Source organism: Quercus lobata, chromosome 10 (genome assembly GCF_001633185.2).
Source record: "Quercus lobata isolate SW786 chromosome 10, ValleyOak3.0 Primary Assembly, whole genome shotgun sequence".
Taxonomy (NCBI): Eukaryota; Viridiplantae; Streptophyta; class Magnoliopsida; order Fagales; family Fagaceae; genus Quercus; species Quercus lobata.
Genome location: NC_044913.1, coordinates 42,069,486 through 42,087,057, shown reverse-complemented (window position 1 = coordinate 42,087,057; position 17,572 = coordinate 42,069,486). Strand labels below are relative to the sequence as shown.

At 40.9% G+C, this 17,572-nt stretch overlaps 1 protein-coding gene across 1 annotated transcript; it reads left to right on the top strand.

Moving 5' to 3' along the window:
• The first annotated feature begins 12,571 nt into the window (after positions 1-12,571).
• LOC115964778 lies at positions 12,572-13,462 on the top strand. Its single transcript, XM_031084031.1, has one exon. It carries the CDS (start codon positions 12,572-12,574, stop codon positions 13,460-13,462), a length of 891 nt encoding a protein of 296 aa, XP_030939891.1.
• Positions 13,463-17,572: the final 4,110 nt, after the last annotated feature.

Below are 17,572 nucleotides of genomic sequence, written 5' to 3'. Positions count from 1 at the left end.
GCAAATGGGCCAAGGATGCCCAAAGGAAAGTCCAAAGGGACATAGGAGTCCATAAGTAAAAGCAAAACAGTGGCCATGCCAAGCCATTGAGAGAAGGAATAAATGGCTGGCCCAAAAGAGGTCCAGCAGGATTAAGTTATTACAGTATGAATAACAGTACGACATTGCAAGAAATAAAGGAAACCAAGGAATGGGCCAAAGAAATGTAAGGCTCATCATCAGACAAAGCCCAGCTCTTGAATGGAGCGGGAAAAATAAAGAACAGCCCACATAAGAAGTCAAAAAACATGGACAGTGAGCCTCCAGACCACAGCAGACGAATGGGCAGCAGGCAAGTTTTGGACACATATGGAATGAAGGCACGCGTAAGATCCAGGCACCACCAACCTGTACCCAGCCAATATAGAGCATGGTGCGGTCGGGGGGTCAGAGGATCAGAGGCATGGTTTGGTGGTGGGGAGAGGGGAAAAATCTATTTTTATGGTTCCGGCTCAGGCTCTTTTGGGGATGTGTCCTGCTGGGATAGCTTACTACCCAAAAGAGGCAAGCTGTGTTGGAACCATTAGGTGTATGCCATGAGGGATGGGGAGAGAGAAATAACCTAGACTGTGGCAGGAAGGGTGCCACGGCAGACTAGCAAACAGAATACTCTTCCTTGTCTGGCGATGGGAGGACGACACACAGACGGAACAGTGATGGTCGGCCAGTACACCCAGGCCAGACAAAGGGAATTAAGGGTTAAAACAGTAAAACGGGTCACGACAAGCATTATAAAAGGAGGATCTTACCGTGAACAGAAAAGGAGGGAAAGGAACAACGGAACTTAGAGAAGGAAATAGAAAACTTAAAAGAAATAGCAAAGAAAACAAAAGTGAGAAGAAAGAAAAAGAAACAATGAGAATTAGAAAGGTGGGCATGCACCGGTAGATTAAGCCCTTCTCTCCCTCATGAAATTCGGCTCTCTGTAACAGAAAAAACTCGAAAATACCTACGTAGAAAACCACTCAGGCCCGTTTCCCTCGGGGCTGTTAACCTCTACGGCAGGACTCTTTCCTGAGAGATTAACGGCTTTGAGGAGGGACATTCTCCCCTTTGTGGCTTTGCTCCCGCAGATTGAATTTCCGGTCGATTACTCTAGTATTCCGATCAACCCATGATTATAAACATTTGATGTTTCTTTGTTATTCTTTTTTTCTCTTCCGCAAAAAAGAAAACAAATAGTATTGTTATTATAATTGATGTTAAGGGCTATTTGGTCAATTCCACATCTAAGTGGCTAGATATTTTCTGTTTATTCTATTATTTTTATGTCTGCCTGCCATAATTTGTTTGAAACAGTTTCGCCTGTCGTGAACACGTTCCTAGCAGACTTGGCCTAGTTTGCGCACAAGCCGGACCACCTTAAGTTGAAGCTGGACCGGTCCTGACTTTCTTATCCAGAAAACTTGGGTTTAGTGCAATAGGAGGCAGCCCAATACCACTAGCACAGCTCACCCCCTTACAATTGGCGACTTCACTGGGGAGTTGGGAAGCAGATAGGGGCAAAAGGAAAAAGAAAATAAAGCCCCTTGCAAACAATGCCACCAAAGTCCAGGACGACACGGAATATGAGTGTCGTACTCTCGCAAGCAGAATCCAGGCCAACAACGCCTCACCAACAGCAACTTAACCAAACCGAAGGTGCTAACAGAACAGGGGCTGACCCTTAGCCTCAGACAAGAGTCCCCGCGGACAATGTCAACACCTTTATCGAAGTATTGCAATCATTGCAGCACTCGCAGCAACAAATGATGGAAGAGATCCGTCAATTGAAGGTAGACAAAACAAAGGAAAAAGGCAGCCAGCATGACCCAGATCATGCGGCAGACAGAGAGGAGACACTGGAAGGAGGTGTTCCACGGAACGCTGAACAGCGCTTCATTACTATGGCTGAAGTAGCGGCTCTCCTGGAGCTAGAGAGAGCCAGAACACCAAAGGAGAGGTTTTACACACGAAGACCTCCTTACCCTCTAAAGGTACTCAGCAAACCATACCCCGAGAGGTATGAGCCAAGGGCCTTTGCATAGTACGATGGCAGGAAGGGAAGTGTAGTAGAGCATGTGAGCAAATTTATTGATACCCTTGGCCCTTACACAGCAGACGAAGACTTATGTCTGCGGGAATTTTCAAAGTCACTGTGTGACCAGGCATACACCTAGTACATTGGCTTAAAACCAGGATCGATCCCAACTTGGGATGACATGGTGGATGTATTTTGCATTAAGTATTTCTACGGAGAAGAAACGGTAATGCTCGCAACTCTGCAAGCGACCAAGCAAAGGAATGGTGAGGATTTGATGAAATATATCAAACGGTTCAGGGACATAGCACTTGACTGTTACGACCATTGTGAAGAAAGGACGTCAGTGGAAATGTGTATGACCAACATGATTCAGGAATTCAGAGCTGTCTTGGAAAATCTAGAAATTTCCTAGTTCGCGCAGCTATTGCAGAAAGTTAGAAAGACAGCTCAGTCTGTAAAACCCAGTTCAGACAAAAGAAACGCCCCGCAGGCTATGGCAGTGTCCACTGGAGAGCGGAGAAGGAAAACAGAGGAAAGGGAGTATGATACGCCCCCACCCTTACCATGTACTCCCAAGGAGCTGGATGTGTTGCTTGACAAATGGATAGCAGACGGGATTTTTAAACCCAACCAGGTTTCCAGAGAGCCCACGGAGGAAGAAAGGAGAGACCCTCGCTTCTGCTGCCTGCACAACTATTATTATAATTATTATTTGATGGAAGTGGCGACAATTTATTGGTTAATCACTTTGTAAATGAATTGACCTTGAAGGTTGTCCTCCAAATGGCCAACCAGGGTCATCAACTAAAAAAAAAAAAAACCCCATTCAAGGCCAAAAAACAAAAAAAGAAAAAGTCATTGCCAGATTATTTGGAGTTAGCCATCAAACTAAAGCTTATGGAGTGAGCTTTTATCATTTTCTCCATCTTATAAAGCCTTGCTAATTTGCTAAAGGAATGGTTATTTATTTTTCATTAAAAGCTAGCATTGATTTTTGATTCAGAATTAATAAAGAAAGACAAATAAATCCAAGAGATGACAAAATGAAATGAAAGTTATTAGCTCCAATTTGCACCCCCACCCTTTACTTGCTCAAGAAAAAAGAAGAAAAAGGACAAGACAGAAAACCCTATTAAAATAAAAAAAGTAACATAGGACAGCATTTAGTGGGTTTCAAAGAGATTTGGGGAGGATTTCTATCATTAGAGAATCGAAATGTCCAGGTTGAAAGCATATATATTATCTGACAGTGGGAGGGGAATATAGGGGATGCATTTGGTGTGAGAGAGAGAGAGAGAGAGAGAGAGTCAAAAATCAAAAGCTTTTTTTAGTCATGCATGAGTTAGTGGATTGACACTCTTCGTTAAAATGCAAACAAAAACTATGATTAGCATATTCTGGAATATCCAAAACTACCTTTATTACTATGTTGTATTGCTCCAAATCAAAATGTGATTCTTAATGTAGTTGATTGTATCATTGTAGTCAGACTAGTTGACGAGGTCACAAATTATTCATCATCAATATATAGTGTCTCTTGGTTGTTTGTTTTGACATAAAATATTCTTAAAAAAAAAAAAATAATAACAAAACGATTTATCTGGATATATGATAGTGTTTTTGAAAATATTTTTTGGTATTAAACTTGTACAAGAAAAATGGAAATTACAATTTTTTTATTTTTAAAAAGTAATGCTACTGTAGGTGCCCAATTTGTTACGATCCCAAGACAGTATTGGGCTCGTACGAAAGGAGGCCCTCACAATATCATTTGTAGAGAGTGGGCTTCAAAGGTATGGCCTTGGGCATAGATAATCTGCTTGGTAGTAGTTCCTCTGGGAAAATACTGCATGGGCGGGTTTGATTTCCTTCGTTCCAAAACCCCCCTCCTGGAGTTTTTCTCTTCTCCTTTTATACTGGTGCTTTATCCCCTTTTTTGTATCCACGTGTTGATTTTACTTTTTGGGGTGCAGGCCTGTCCAGTCGACCTATACCTAGAGTGGTTGGGAGTTGCTGGAAAGGCGCATGGGCTTGGGCATGGGCCTGTCAGACGCCGAATTCCGTATTACTGTGTTGGCTGCTTTTTCCCTGGCCCTGCCCTTACACTCATTTTGTTCCTCTCTTTGGGCATTTAGTGAAGTGCCGAGGAGGAGGTCGTCCTCGGCAATGGCTCCCCTCGGCTTGGGCCGCGGACCTTAAGATAAACTGGGCCTAGGCCGGGCTACACTTTCTTTGGCCCCACAATAGCCCCTTAAAAGCCTGCTGCCCGACTTTTAGTTGGGAAGGAGGGTTTTGATAATGTTGAGCCTACATCATAGCCTGTTCTGATTCTGCACTCCATAAATATTTGCATTTTTCCATTTACTCGGGAGTCGTGTCAGACCAAGGGACGCGCCTTTATTTTTCATTCGCGCAGAGCCTTTTGATATTTCGGTACTCGAGGCGCGCCTTCACGAGGATCTTCAGATCCTACGGCTGAGGTTGAGATTGGAAATTGAGTCCAGTCTGCTTTGTCTGTAGCGTTCCTGGAAATTTGCACAAGTTTAATGCCACCGGTCTGCTCTGTGTATAAATAGGATAGGGGGTCACTCCCCTTGCATACAAACCCTTCTGCTTCCTTCAGAAACATAATCCATCCGCCATACTCAGTCTCCATTTTCAGTGTCATTTAGCCTCAGGGCAGTATGCTTGAGGCATGGGTGGGGATGAAGGGTCTTTACCCGTTTCAGAGACACCGAATCCTCAAGGTGATATGGTACGGACAAGGATGGCATAGGTTCAAGCCGGTCCTCCGCTTTGACAGGGGGAAGATGGTCTTCCTCTCTCTTTTAGTCAAAATCCGAAGCAGGTTCTGGTCATGCCAGATTTTTGGCATGTCAGAAGAAGGAATTTCCGCCATCAGCGCCGTCTGCCTTGCCGCAGGCAAATTTTCGCGAGGGCTCCCCAACTTCCGGCTCCCTGCACCTTTTCTTCAACGGTGTAGGCCCCAAGTTGGGTTTCCTGCACCTTTTCTTCAGCGGCGCTAGCCCAAAACCAGGTGCTCTCTGCACCTTTTCTTCGAAGGTGCAGGCCCCTCGTCGGGTTCTTTTGCTGCCTGAGTTATGGGCATGTAAAAGTATTGAGGAGTGGTTCCCTTACTCAACATCTCGGCGCAGCAGCCAACCTCTCCTCTGTGTTTCTCCTTCGGCTTTATCTTTACTCTCTTGTATTTTTCTTTTTACTTACGTAGTTTGCTTTAATGTAAGCTTATTTCAGCTTTTCATTGTACACTGTACTATTCCTTTGTCTTAATAAAAGATGAGTTTATTTCTTTCGAAATGCTTTTCTTTTCTGCAACAACTACTTTGTGCATGAATATTAAATATAAGCTTGCCTTTAATGATACTCGGAGCAGAAAAATGCCTTAACACAGATTCCTACTAGTTCAAACTTACAGACATTATCAAGTATAACAATGGTAATCCTCAATAAATTAAACTCTTGGAACTAACCGGGATAACGGCTGAGTGCTGCGCGATGCATGCTAGACCAATGTTCGAGAACGATAAACTCTAAATAATTCATCCGAGAGGGTAGCCGAGCAGTGAGGGACCTCAATTGTGTTTTTTTTGGTAGCACATTGCTCTAAGTTGCATCAATCCCTTTGGTACTGAGGGTCCGAGGGTAGGCTGGACAATCCATTCAGTGTAGGGATTAACCCAACCGTTAATGGGGAAATTCTCCTCGGATAGTTCCTAAGGCCCATGTAACGTAGCTTTTCTTTTAAGTACTTGGTTTCCCCATAGGCTTGAGTCTGAGGACCATACAAGGCCTTGGTTCTGTCCAAAACTTGTAATTTTTCTTCTAAGTAGTTGGTTTCCCCAAAGGCTTGAGTCTGAGGACCATGCAAGGCCTTGGTTCTGTCCAAAACTTGTAATTTTGCTTGTAAGTAATTGGTTTCCCCAGAGGTTTGAGTCCGAGGACCATACAAGGCCTTGATCTGTCCAAAACTTGTAATTTTGCTTGTAAGTAGTTGGTTTCCCCAGAGGCTTGAGTCCGAGGACCATACAAGGCCTTGGTTCTGTCCAAAACTTGTAATTTTGCTTGTAAGTAGTTGGTTTCCCCAGAGGCTTGGGTCCGAGGACCATACAAGGCCTTGGTTCTGTCCAAAACTTGTAATTTTACTTGTAAGTAGTTGGTTTCCCCAGAGGCTTGGGTTCGAGGACCATACAAGGCCTTGGTTCTGTCCAAAACTTGTAATTTTTCTTCTAAGTAGTTGGTTTCTCCAGAGGCTTGGGTCCGAGGACCATACAAGGCCTTGGTTCTGTCCAAAACTTGTAATTTTTCTTCTAAGTAGTTGGTTTCCCCAGAGGTTTGGGTTTGAGGACCATACAAGGCCTTGGTTCTGTCCAAAACTTGTAATTTTTCTTCTAAGTAGTTGGTTTCCCTAGAGGCTTGAGTCCGAGGACCATACAAGGCCTTGGTTCTGTCCAAAACTTGTAATTTTGCTTGTAAGTAGTTGGTTTCCCCAGAGGCTTGAGTCCGAGGACCATACAAGGCCTTGGTTCTGTCCAAAACTTGTAATTTTTCTTCTAAGTAGTTGGTTTCCCCAGAGGCTTGGGTCCGAGGACCATACAAGGCCTTGGTTCTGTCCAAAACTTGTAATTTTTCTTCTAAGTAGTTGGTTTCCCCAGAGGCTTGGGTCCGAGGACCATACAAGGCCTTGGTTCTGTCCAAAACTTGTAATTTTGCTTGTAAGTAGTTGGTTTCCCCAGAGGCTTGGGTCCGAGGACCATACAAGGCCTTGGTTCTGTCCAAAACTTGTAATTTTTATTCTAAGTAGTTGGTTTCCTCAGAGGCTTGGGTCCGAGGACCATACAAGGCCTTGGTTCTGTCCAAAACTTGTAATTTTTCTTCTAAGTAGTTGGTTTCCCCAGAGGCTTGGGTCCGAGGACCATACAAGGCCTTGGTTCTGTCCAAAACTTGTAATTTTGCTTGTAAGTAGTTGGTTTCCCTAGAGGCTTGAGTCCAAGGACCATACAAGGCCTTGGTTCTGTCCAAAACTTGTAATTTTTCTTCTAAGTAGTTGGTTTCCCCAGAGGCTTGGGTCCGAGGACCATACAAGGCCTTGGTTCTGTCCAAAACTTGTAATTTTTTTTCTAAGTAGTTGGTTTCCCCAGAGGCTTGGGTCCGAGGACCATACAAGGCCTTGGTTCTGTCCAAAACTTGTGATTTTGCTTGTAAGTAGTTGGTTTCCCCAGAGGCTTGAGTCCGAGGACCATACAAGGCCTTGGTTCTGTCCAAAACTTGTAATTTTTCTTCTAAGTAGTTGGTTTCCCCAGAGGCTTGGGTCCGAGGACCATACAAGGCCTTGGTTCTGTCCAAAACTTGTAATTTTTCTTCTAAGTAGTTGGTTTCCCCAGAGGCTTGAGTCCGAGGACCATACAAGACCTTGGTTCTGTCCAAAACTTGTAATTTTGCTTTTCTCATCTGTGGGGCCTTGACGGGAATGAAATCCTCGGCCGAGCCCCTTGAACCATCTACGTGGCTAACGCTATAAGTGTAGCCCCTAGTCAAGGATCATAGCCCCTATCGAAGCTTTACGCTAGAGCACTGTAAGTGGCTGGTAGAAACGACACGGGTATTGTCTCAAACCATCATCTATGCCAAGACACAAACCTCCCCACAGACGGCGCCAATTGTAGGTGCCCAATTTGTTACGATCCCAAGACAGTATTGGGCTCGTACGAAAGGAGGCTCTCACAATATCATTTGTAGAGAGTGGGCTTCAAAGGTATGGCCTTGAGCATAGATAATCTGCTTGGTAGTAGTTCCTCTGGGAAAATACTGCATGGGCGGGTTTGATTTCCTTCGTTCCAAAACCCCCCTCCTGGAGTTTTTCTCTTCTCCTTTTATACTGGTGCTCTATCCCCTTTTTTGTATCCACGTGTTGATTTTACTTTTTGGGGTGCAGGCCTGTCCAGTCGACCCATACCTAGAGTGGTTGGGAATTGCTGGAAAGGTGCATGGGCATGGGCATGGGCCTATCAGACGCTGAATTTCGTATTACTGTGTTGGTTGCTTTTTCCCTGGCCCTGCCCTTACACTCATTTTGTTCCTCTCTTTGGGCATTTAGTGAAGTGCCGAGGAGGAGGTCGTCCTCGGCAATGGCTCTCCTCGGCTTGGGCCGCAGACCTTAAGATAAACTGGGCTTGGGCCGGGCTACACTTTCTTTGGCCCCACAGCTACAGTCACAAATTATTTTACAAATTATTTTACAAACTGCTTATATAGACTATTAACAGATCAATTATTAAAATACTAAAAAAATAACATCAGATTTAAAGAAAAACACAAATGAAATTTTCATTCCAAAGTCTAAAAATCAAATCTGAAAATCCAATATTAATTCACTACTTTAAAATATATTTTATATAGATATAAGATTCTAACATTAATTCAGTACTTAAAAATATTAATACAAAACAACCTATCCATAAGTACAAGTCCTTTTAGGGAAGTCCTTCATTTTAGCCTATCAAAACCGATCACTTAGGGCCTGATTGGTAGGAGGATTTTTGTTTTTTCATTTAAAAAAATATAAAAACAATTTTCAAAAAATTGAACTTGAACCTAGTTGTCAAATAATAATTTTTATATTTTATGTGTTTGTCTCTCACTTTTAGGAACAATTTTCAAAATACTAAAAACAAAAAATAATTGTTTGGGAGACCATTTCTAATTTTGAGATTTTAAAAAATATATATATATATATATATATATATATGTGGGACCGTTTGATCAATAGGCCCATAAAGTTCAGGATTGATTCAGGAATGTTGGGCCCGTGGCCCATCCGAGGATGCATATCCGTCCGAGGAGGCCAAGTCAGGTCATAAGGTAGTTACTGAAGGGGATGGTAGTCAACATCACAAGGGTAGGGTTCTGTATCCGACCAAGGACACCATACTCCTCGACAGTATGCATCCGAGGACAATCAGGACGTGGTCTTATTGCAACCAGACCTCAGAATTAGGTCACCGTAAAAGATAGAATAACCGACCAAGGATGAAAGAGATAAGGCAAACAAATATCTATAACTACAGCTGCCTCCGCATTAATGACCTCTCAACCAACTCTCTGGCCGCATTAATGTGGAGGTGATACCTGAACAGTAAGGAAGCAGCCTTACAGCTGCCCATAGGAAGTTCCAAGAGGTGCTAGATGGGACAGAAAGAAATCCTCCGGACCCAACCTACACGTGTGCGGTGAGGATGGAACACAAAGAGGGGTATATAAACTAAAAGAAGAGCATGAAGAAAGGGAATCGGAACAGAAAAAGAAAAGAGAAAAAAACACAGACAAAAAGGAAGAGAGCAAAAGTAGAGAAAAAGAATTGTATTGATCATATAAGAAAACAATCGTTGTACCAACTTTTGACCTTCAATATACGTGAGAGTGACTCTTTTTAAGATACCATAGTTAACCTAGTTCTTTACACCCACGCTTTACAAATCATATTGTCTGGGCCTTTTTACGTGCGAACCCAACACTGTTAAGGTTCGTTGCAAATCGCGTCCTTACAATATATATATATATATATATATATATATATATATATATATATAAAGTAACGTGTAGAATCTGTAGATTACTTTTTTTTTTGTGTGTGTGTATGTGTGTGTGTGGATAATGATAAGAGAATAGAGCTCATCATCATCATATATATATATATATATATTTTAATGATAAGTTTTAAATTTGAAGTGTGGGAATTCTTTTTGTGATAAAGATAAGCTCTTTAATTTAAGAGATAAAAGAGTTTGGACAAATATGTGAGATCCACTATTTTCAATTTATTTACAACTATATCATTAAAAACATTTTTTGTATCCTGAAAACACCTTTTTAGCTATTTTCAAAATTCTATTCTAAATCAAGAAAATAAGATACTGTTTTTTGAAAATTGTATTTAGAAAATATTAGTCAAATAATAAATTCAAGTGTAGGGGCCACCATTTTATGGATTGCAAAATAAAAAATTATATTCAAGTACTCTTACCAAATAGGCCTTATCTTCAAAGAAGTTAAATAGTAGGGATAATTATAAATTAGTCAAATCATAGGTATAATTTTAAATTAGTCATTAGTGGTTTGGATCGATTTCATGTTTGCCTACCCATAGTTTCAATAGTGTAACTTTACCCTTCACCCTAATCCACCTCTGTATTACCGTTAAAAAACACAAGGAAAAAAAAAAACAAAAGATCTGAGAATCAAAATCCCCCATCTTCTTTTTCTTGAGACTTTAGAAAGACATATTTGAGAATCCATAAACACAAAAGAAACATTTCTTTTTAACCATATGTAATCTAAATTCTAAATATTGAAAACAACAAATTATTCTAAATATTGAAAACGAAAAAGTAAATGACCATAAATCTTGTGAGCACTATAGATAGGAAAATGTATGGGAGAATGAAGGGAAAGCATTACCTAAGAAACAGGAACATTGTAAATTCGAAGAAACGTGCTTCAAGTTTTTGGGTTTCTTACTAACGCTATAGCTATGTTGTTGTTTGAGATAGGCAAAAAAGATACAACTTAGCTCCCGCACATTGAAATTGACACAAAAAGGAGAATGCAGAGAGAGCAAGACCTAAGAACCATGAACATTGTAAGTTAGAAAGAAAAATGCTTCGAGTTTTTGGGTTTCTTGACGCTATTGCTATTGTAAAGTTGTGATTTACAACCATATTTTATGTTGGTTTTATTTCATGACAAAAAATGTTGTAATTGCATTAATTTATTTCCTTGTATTTTGTGGGATTTTATTGTATTGAGTTTAGTATTAAGTTGGTGAAAAATCAAGCATGCAATGAAGATCAGTACAGTTTCGCGATTAGCTCGCAAGAAGTTCGCGAGTAAAGGTTCCCATGAAAAGGCCACGTGAGAAGCATGTGTTGGAAGCTGAAGAGTCAAGTGCCAGGCTACATTTCGCGAGTACTTCACGAGACAGGCCATCTCGTAAGGTACCAAGGTTATCGATTCCGTACCGTACTGGCCGGTACGATCGGAATATACTGTACCGGCCAGCAATCCGATACGTTCGACCCCCCTGTTTCGTATCGAAAAAAATATTAGCCGTATCGGCCTTGTACCAGTCGTACTGGCCTCGTACCGGCGAAATCCGGCTGTACCGGTCGGTAAATGGATACCGGACCGAAACCTGAAAAGCCCCTTTTTGGTTAATTTTGACATTTTTCAAGCGCAACATGGTAATTTTCCTAAATCCTAATTCTAAAACCCTTGCACTACCCAGTACCCACACAACCCTCTTTCTTTCTTTCTCTCTCACGCTCTCTCTCAGCTGCTCTGTGTCTCTCACTCTCTCGGCCACTCTCAGGTAAAATTTTGTCTTAATTTTTTCTGTGTGGAATTATATTTCATGTGGAATGTGATAAGTAACAACTTGATTACTGTGTTCAAGAATTGATAGCAAAATTGATTATTGTGTTGATACTGTGTTCATGAATTGATATATATTGTTGTTTCATTCTTGATTTTGGTTAGCTTGAAATATTGGGTTAGTAATTTACAACTTAGTATGACTATTAATAAAAAGGTAACTTAGAGTTATTAACAAATAATTGATGATATATATGCAGTGTGAATTATGACTGAAAATTAGTCAAGTGTAGCATCTGGCCCGGTTGTAAGATTCGAGGATCTAGCATAGGCTTATGGCCGTGCTGTGCCGGATGCAAGAAATAACACCTAGTGTACTTTTTGTTATAAAATGATAAGGGGGGGAGGAATTACTAGGCTCAAGTATCATTTTGCTGGGATTTCGGGTGATGTTGAAGCATGTAAAAAAGTATCTGAAGATGTAAAATGGCAAATGAAACAGTTGATTGAAGATTTAAAGAAAAGTAAATAGAAAAAAAGAAGAATGAATAAAGAAATTGCAAATCCCTATGATGTAGAGGAGGAGGAGGATGATGATGATCATCATAATGAAGGTAATAATGATAATGAGAGAGGGGGTTCAAAGAGTCATTCATCAGTTAGTAATTATTACACCAAAGGGAAAGAAAAAGTTGGAGAAAAGTCAAACATTAAATCTTTTTTTGCTCCAAGAACAAAACCTGGTTCTCAACCATCCATAAGGTCTTCTTTGGCCTCAAAGCAAATGGTTGAGAAGGCAAGAATGAATTTTGCAAGATGGTGGTACCATGCTAATATACCTTTCCATGCCGCTCGCTCTGTGTATTATCAAGAAGTTTTAGATAGTGTAGCAACTATTGAGTTTTAGATAGTGTAGCAGCTATTGGGCTTGGTTTTAAGGGACCTTCTTATCATGACTTGAGGGGGCCTTTATTACAAAAACATGTGGGTGAAATGAATGATTATCTCTTAGATGTGAAAAATGATTTGAAAGTTTATGGGTGTTCAATAATGTCAGATGGGTGGACAAATCAAAAGAGAGCTCCAATCATTAATTTTTTAGTGTTTTGTCCTAGAGGTACCATGTTTCTTAGATCCCTTGATGTGTCAGGCCTAACAAAGGATGCAGATACATTGTTTAAGCTATTTGATAAAGTTGTTCAAGAAGTTAGGCCTGAGCACATTGTGCAGTTCATTACAGATAATGATTATTTTTACAAGTCTGCAGGAAAGAAGCTAATGCAGAAATATGGGTCATTCTATTGGTCTCCTTGTGCAGCCCATTGCATTGATTTAATGTTGGAAAATTTTTCTGATAGTAGATATTTTCCTATCATTGACGAAACCATTCAAAAGATTAAAAAGATTACTAAATTCATATACAACCATGGCAAGATTTTATCTTTGATGAGAAGCGACTTCATTAATGGTAGGGATTTGATTCGTCCAGCCATCACAAGGTTTGCAATTGAGTTTTTAAGTCTTCAATGCTTGACTAAGTTCAAGAAAGAACTTAGGCAAATGTTTACTTGTGATCAATGGGTCGAATCTCGACATGCTAGAGATGTCATGGGAAAGGAGGTGGCTACAATTGTTTTGGAAGATAAAGAGTTTTGGTTACAATGTCAACAAATAGTGAAGATTAGTGAGCCTTTGGTTAGAGTACTACGTCTTGTAGATGGGGATGAAAAACCATCAATGAGATACTTGTATAAGGCAATGGATAAAGCAAAGGAGAATATAAAAGCAAGGTTGAAGAATAAAATTTCTGTATATATACCATTTACTAGTGTCATTGATGCTAGATGGAATAAACAACTCCATAGTCCATTACATGCAGCAGGTTGTTATCTCAACCCTGGAATCTTCTTTAGGCCTTCATTTAAGAAGCAAAAAGATGTTACAAAAGGCCTACTTAGTACCATTACAAGGCTGGTTTCTGATCCTGATGAGCAAGACATTTTTAGTTCTTAAATTGAATCATACAAAAAGTCTTTAGGTGACTTTGGAATGTCTATGGCAATCCGCCAATGTGAAAAACTAAGTTCAGGTATGCTATATGTATCTATACATACATAAATATATATATTTCATTTGAAAGTTTGTTATTTGCTTTGTACTAAATTAATAATTTCTTTTATTTTTGGAAGTTGCTTGGTGGGAGCAATTTGGAAATGACACTCCAGAATTACAAAAGTTTGCAATTCGAGTGCTAAGTTAGTGTTGTAATGCAACTGGTTGTGAAAGATCTTGGAGCACATTTGAGTTTGTCCATTCCAAGAGGAGAAATAGGCTTGAGCATAAACGTTTGAATGACTTGGTGTATGTTCGTTATAATCTATTGTTACGAGAAATGTATGTTTTTAAATATATTCAATTTTTATTTTGAATGATTAGAAAATGTCACTGATGTATGATATTGATTTTGGTAGGAACATTAGAAGGACAAAGGATTACTTGGATCCTATAAGCCTTGATAATATTGATTTAATGGAGGATCAGGTATCTGAGGAATCTGAATTTCTGTTACTAATTGAGGAAGATGTGAGTTGGGCTAGCATTGAAGAACCATTAGCAACAATGACTTTGGAAGATGATGATGATGATGTTGTTGTTCTTGATGAGGATGATGGTGAAAATGATATTGTGTTGACAAATGCTAATACTTATGTATATTATGGTCCTGATGTAGATCCTTTTCAAGGATGGGAGTAGATGATCCTATGTAATTTGTGTTAATTATTTGTTTTCTTTGTGTGCAGTGAACAATTTTATATTGTGTTTTTTATTTTTTTTTTTATTTTTTATTTTTATTTGTTTTGCGGGCTTTTTTGGAAGATTCGGCTACGGTTGTGCCCCCTACGATCATTCTTATGTCCCCTATAGGTGGTCTAGGGCACTTGTTCCCCCGTCATGGGGCCTGTTCCTGCGACGGATCGGTTCTTTCCTTGCTGACGAACCTTTGTAGCTTCCCTTATCTAATAAGGGCCTCAATCTGCTGTTTCAGGTCATAGCAGTTGGCTGTGTCGTGCCCGTGGTCTTGGTGAAAGCGACAATACTTGTCCTTTGGCCTCTTGTTGGGATCTCCCTTTAATTTACCAAGGAACGTCAGTGCTCCTTCATCTTTGATTTGCATCAAGACTTGATCTATCGGGGCGGTTAATGGGGTGAAATTGGTGAACTTTCCAGTGGGGGGTCTAGGGCGCCTTTCATCTCATTGATCTCCGGTTTTAGCAACCTTTCGCCCCCTATCTTGTCCTGTGTCCTCTTGTCACTCCCTCTTCTTAGGTTTCTCTTCGTGGGCTAGCAATGCATCTTCTGTGTTCATGTATTTGGTGGCTCTGTAGAGCACGTCCGTCATGGTCTTTGGGTCATTCTTGTATAAAGAAAATAAAAACTTACCCTTCCGCAGCCCGTTAATGAATGCAGCTACGGGTATCTTATCGTCAGCTTCGTCAATTGAAAGGGCTTCCTTGTTGAAACGAGTTATGTAGGCCCGCAGTGTCTCGTCTTCTTGCTGCTTGATGCTCATTAAGCATGAGGTGGACCTTTTGTACCGATGTCCGCCTATGAAATGCGAGGTGAACTGGGCGCTCAACTCTTTGAAAGTGTTGATGGAGCTTGGCGTCAATCTACTGAACCAAACCCTCGCAGGGCCCTCCAGCGTCGTCGGGAATGCCCTACATATGATCTCGTCTGGTACCCCTTGAAGGTGCATCAGGGTTTTGAAAGTCTCTAGATGATCGAAGGGGTCCTTGACCTCGTCGTAGCTTTCGATCTGGGGCATGCAGAATTTTTGGGGCAAGGGGAATGAGTTGACGGAGGTAGTGAATGGTGAGTCAGTTCTGTTTACTAGGTCGTCAAGATCATTGGACACTCATCCTTTGAGGGCATTCATCTTGACCTCCATCTGCTCCTTCATCGTCTGCATCTCTGCGATAATAGGTGGAGGGGCCGAATCCATGAGGGATGGAAGGCTCATGTTTTGCTGTTCTGGTCTGCTTGGGGCATTGCTGCCCTCTGGCTTCTCTTGGTCCCTTCGTTCGGCACTGGTACCCTCTTGGTTTTACTCTTGAACGTTATGTCCTTCATCCCTTTGGCATAGCTGCTCCTCCAGATCATGGTTCTGTTTTGTGAGTCATTCTACTGCTGCCATGAGAGTCTGGACCTGCCTCTCTAATGCAGTAGATCTTGGCAGCTCATTTCCTTGAACGTTGTTAGTGGTAGCTATCGAGCGAGTGAGTACCATGCAACTCTTATGTCTGGGAGGTGATAGTTTGGCTAAACTCTTCGATTCCCACAGACGGCGCCAATTGACAATGCCGTAAAATCACCAATGAGCTACACGATCCTCGCAGACTCGAAATAGCGACCTACAAGAAGAAAGAAGTGATCTAACAGAGGGCATCGGTGTGGTGCCGGCCAAATACCCTCCGAAGGTCAAGTTAGAAGTATTCTCAACTCTAGAGTGCTAGAGAAGGGGAAATTGTGCGTACCTTGATTTGTGAGAGTATTAGGGCTTTTATAGTAGTAGAAGGTTGGCATTTCTTCCTTGACATAGAAGTCTTTTCCTTATAGGACTCTACTTGAGTAATCCCAAACATGATGGACAAAACATTTCCTTGTAGAGTGGGTCTTTCATTAAGCGCGTATCTTCTAGAATTATCCTTGCACTAGGATTCTGATTTCCTTTAGGATTCTTTCGGATTTCAAACGTGTGTAACAAGTATTTTAAGTCATGCTCGACCCTGGGCTCTCTCCCATTGCCGGCCCAATGTAGCGAAGGTTCGTCATGCTATTTTTTACCTCTTCAACGGCCTTGGATGCTATCACACTATCCCTTTCAAACCCTCCAAGGCACACAACGTTGCTTTGCTTGAAGGATTTTGTTGTGGAAGATACCGCGGGGCCAGTTTAACAAATTTTGGGGTATTTATAACACTCGGTATCAGTGGGTGTCAAATTTATATATTTTTGCTAGAAAACTACTTGTATAAGTGAATTTATAACATTGAATAATTACATTTTGCAACAATAAGCATTAGCATTGGAGAATGCTAATGCCATATCTAAGGGAAATTTGACATTTGCAGCCTTAAAATCATCTGCATCAAAGAATTGTAAAGGCAAGTATTGCAAATTTTTTGCAATACTTGCTACAGTGCAATTCTAAAGATAGAATTGCACTGTAGCAGTATTGTAAAAAAAAAAAAAAAAATTTTATCTCTGATTCTCTCTCCTCTGTCTCTCATCTCTCTCATTTTTTCTATTCTCTTCTCTCTCTACCTTCTCTGCTCTCCATCTGCTCTCTTGTCTCTGCTCTCCATCTGCTCTCTCATCTCTCTCATTTTTTTTGAATGGGTTTGCTCCGGTGGCTCAAGTGATGATGTTTTTTGAATGGGTTTGCTTCGGTGATGATTTTTTTTGAATGGGTTTGCTTAGGTGGCTCCGGTGATGATTTTTCTTGAATGGGTTTGAATGGGCTTGCTTCGGTGATGATTTTTTTGATCGGTGGCCTGGGTTTCAATGGGTTTGCTCCGGTGATGATTTTTTTTGAATGGGTTTGAATGGGCTTGCTCCGGTGATGATTTTTTTGATCGGTGGCCTGGGTTTCAAATTGGCGGCGTGGGTTTCAGATCGGTGGCTTGGGTTTGCTGATCGGTGGCTTGGGTGGTGGGTGTGGTGGCCGTTGTTGGCTCCAACTAGTTTGATGGTTTGTGTGTGTGTGGCTTTGTTGATGGTTTGTGTTTGTGTGTGTGGTTTTGTTGCTGGTTTGATGTTTGTGTTTGTGTGTGTGGGTGTGGTGATGGGTTTGGATAGGTTGATCAGTGTATCATGGGTGTGTGTGTGTTGTGTGTTGAACCGGTGCTAGAGGTTGAGAGAAAGGAATAAAAATGGCTGTTGGAAAGCCCAGGAAAATGAGACTAAAAAACGGTTGGAAAGAAATAATAAAGAAAGGTTAAAAAATAATATTTTAATAAAAATAGAGTTTTGGGATGCTGGAGGTATTGTAAAATGGTATGGTATAATGATAAAGTGATGTTTTAGAATGGTAAAATAGAGTAGCATTGGAATTTTCCAATG

Bases quoted from the DNA above. Each gene is read 5' to 3' on its own strand.
- LOC115964778 (XM_031084031.1), top strand. From the start codon at position 12,572: ATGTTTCTTAGATCCCTTGATGTGTCAGGCCTAACAAAGGATGCAGAT.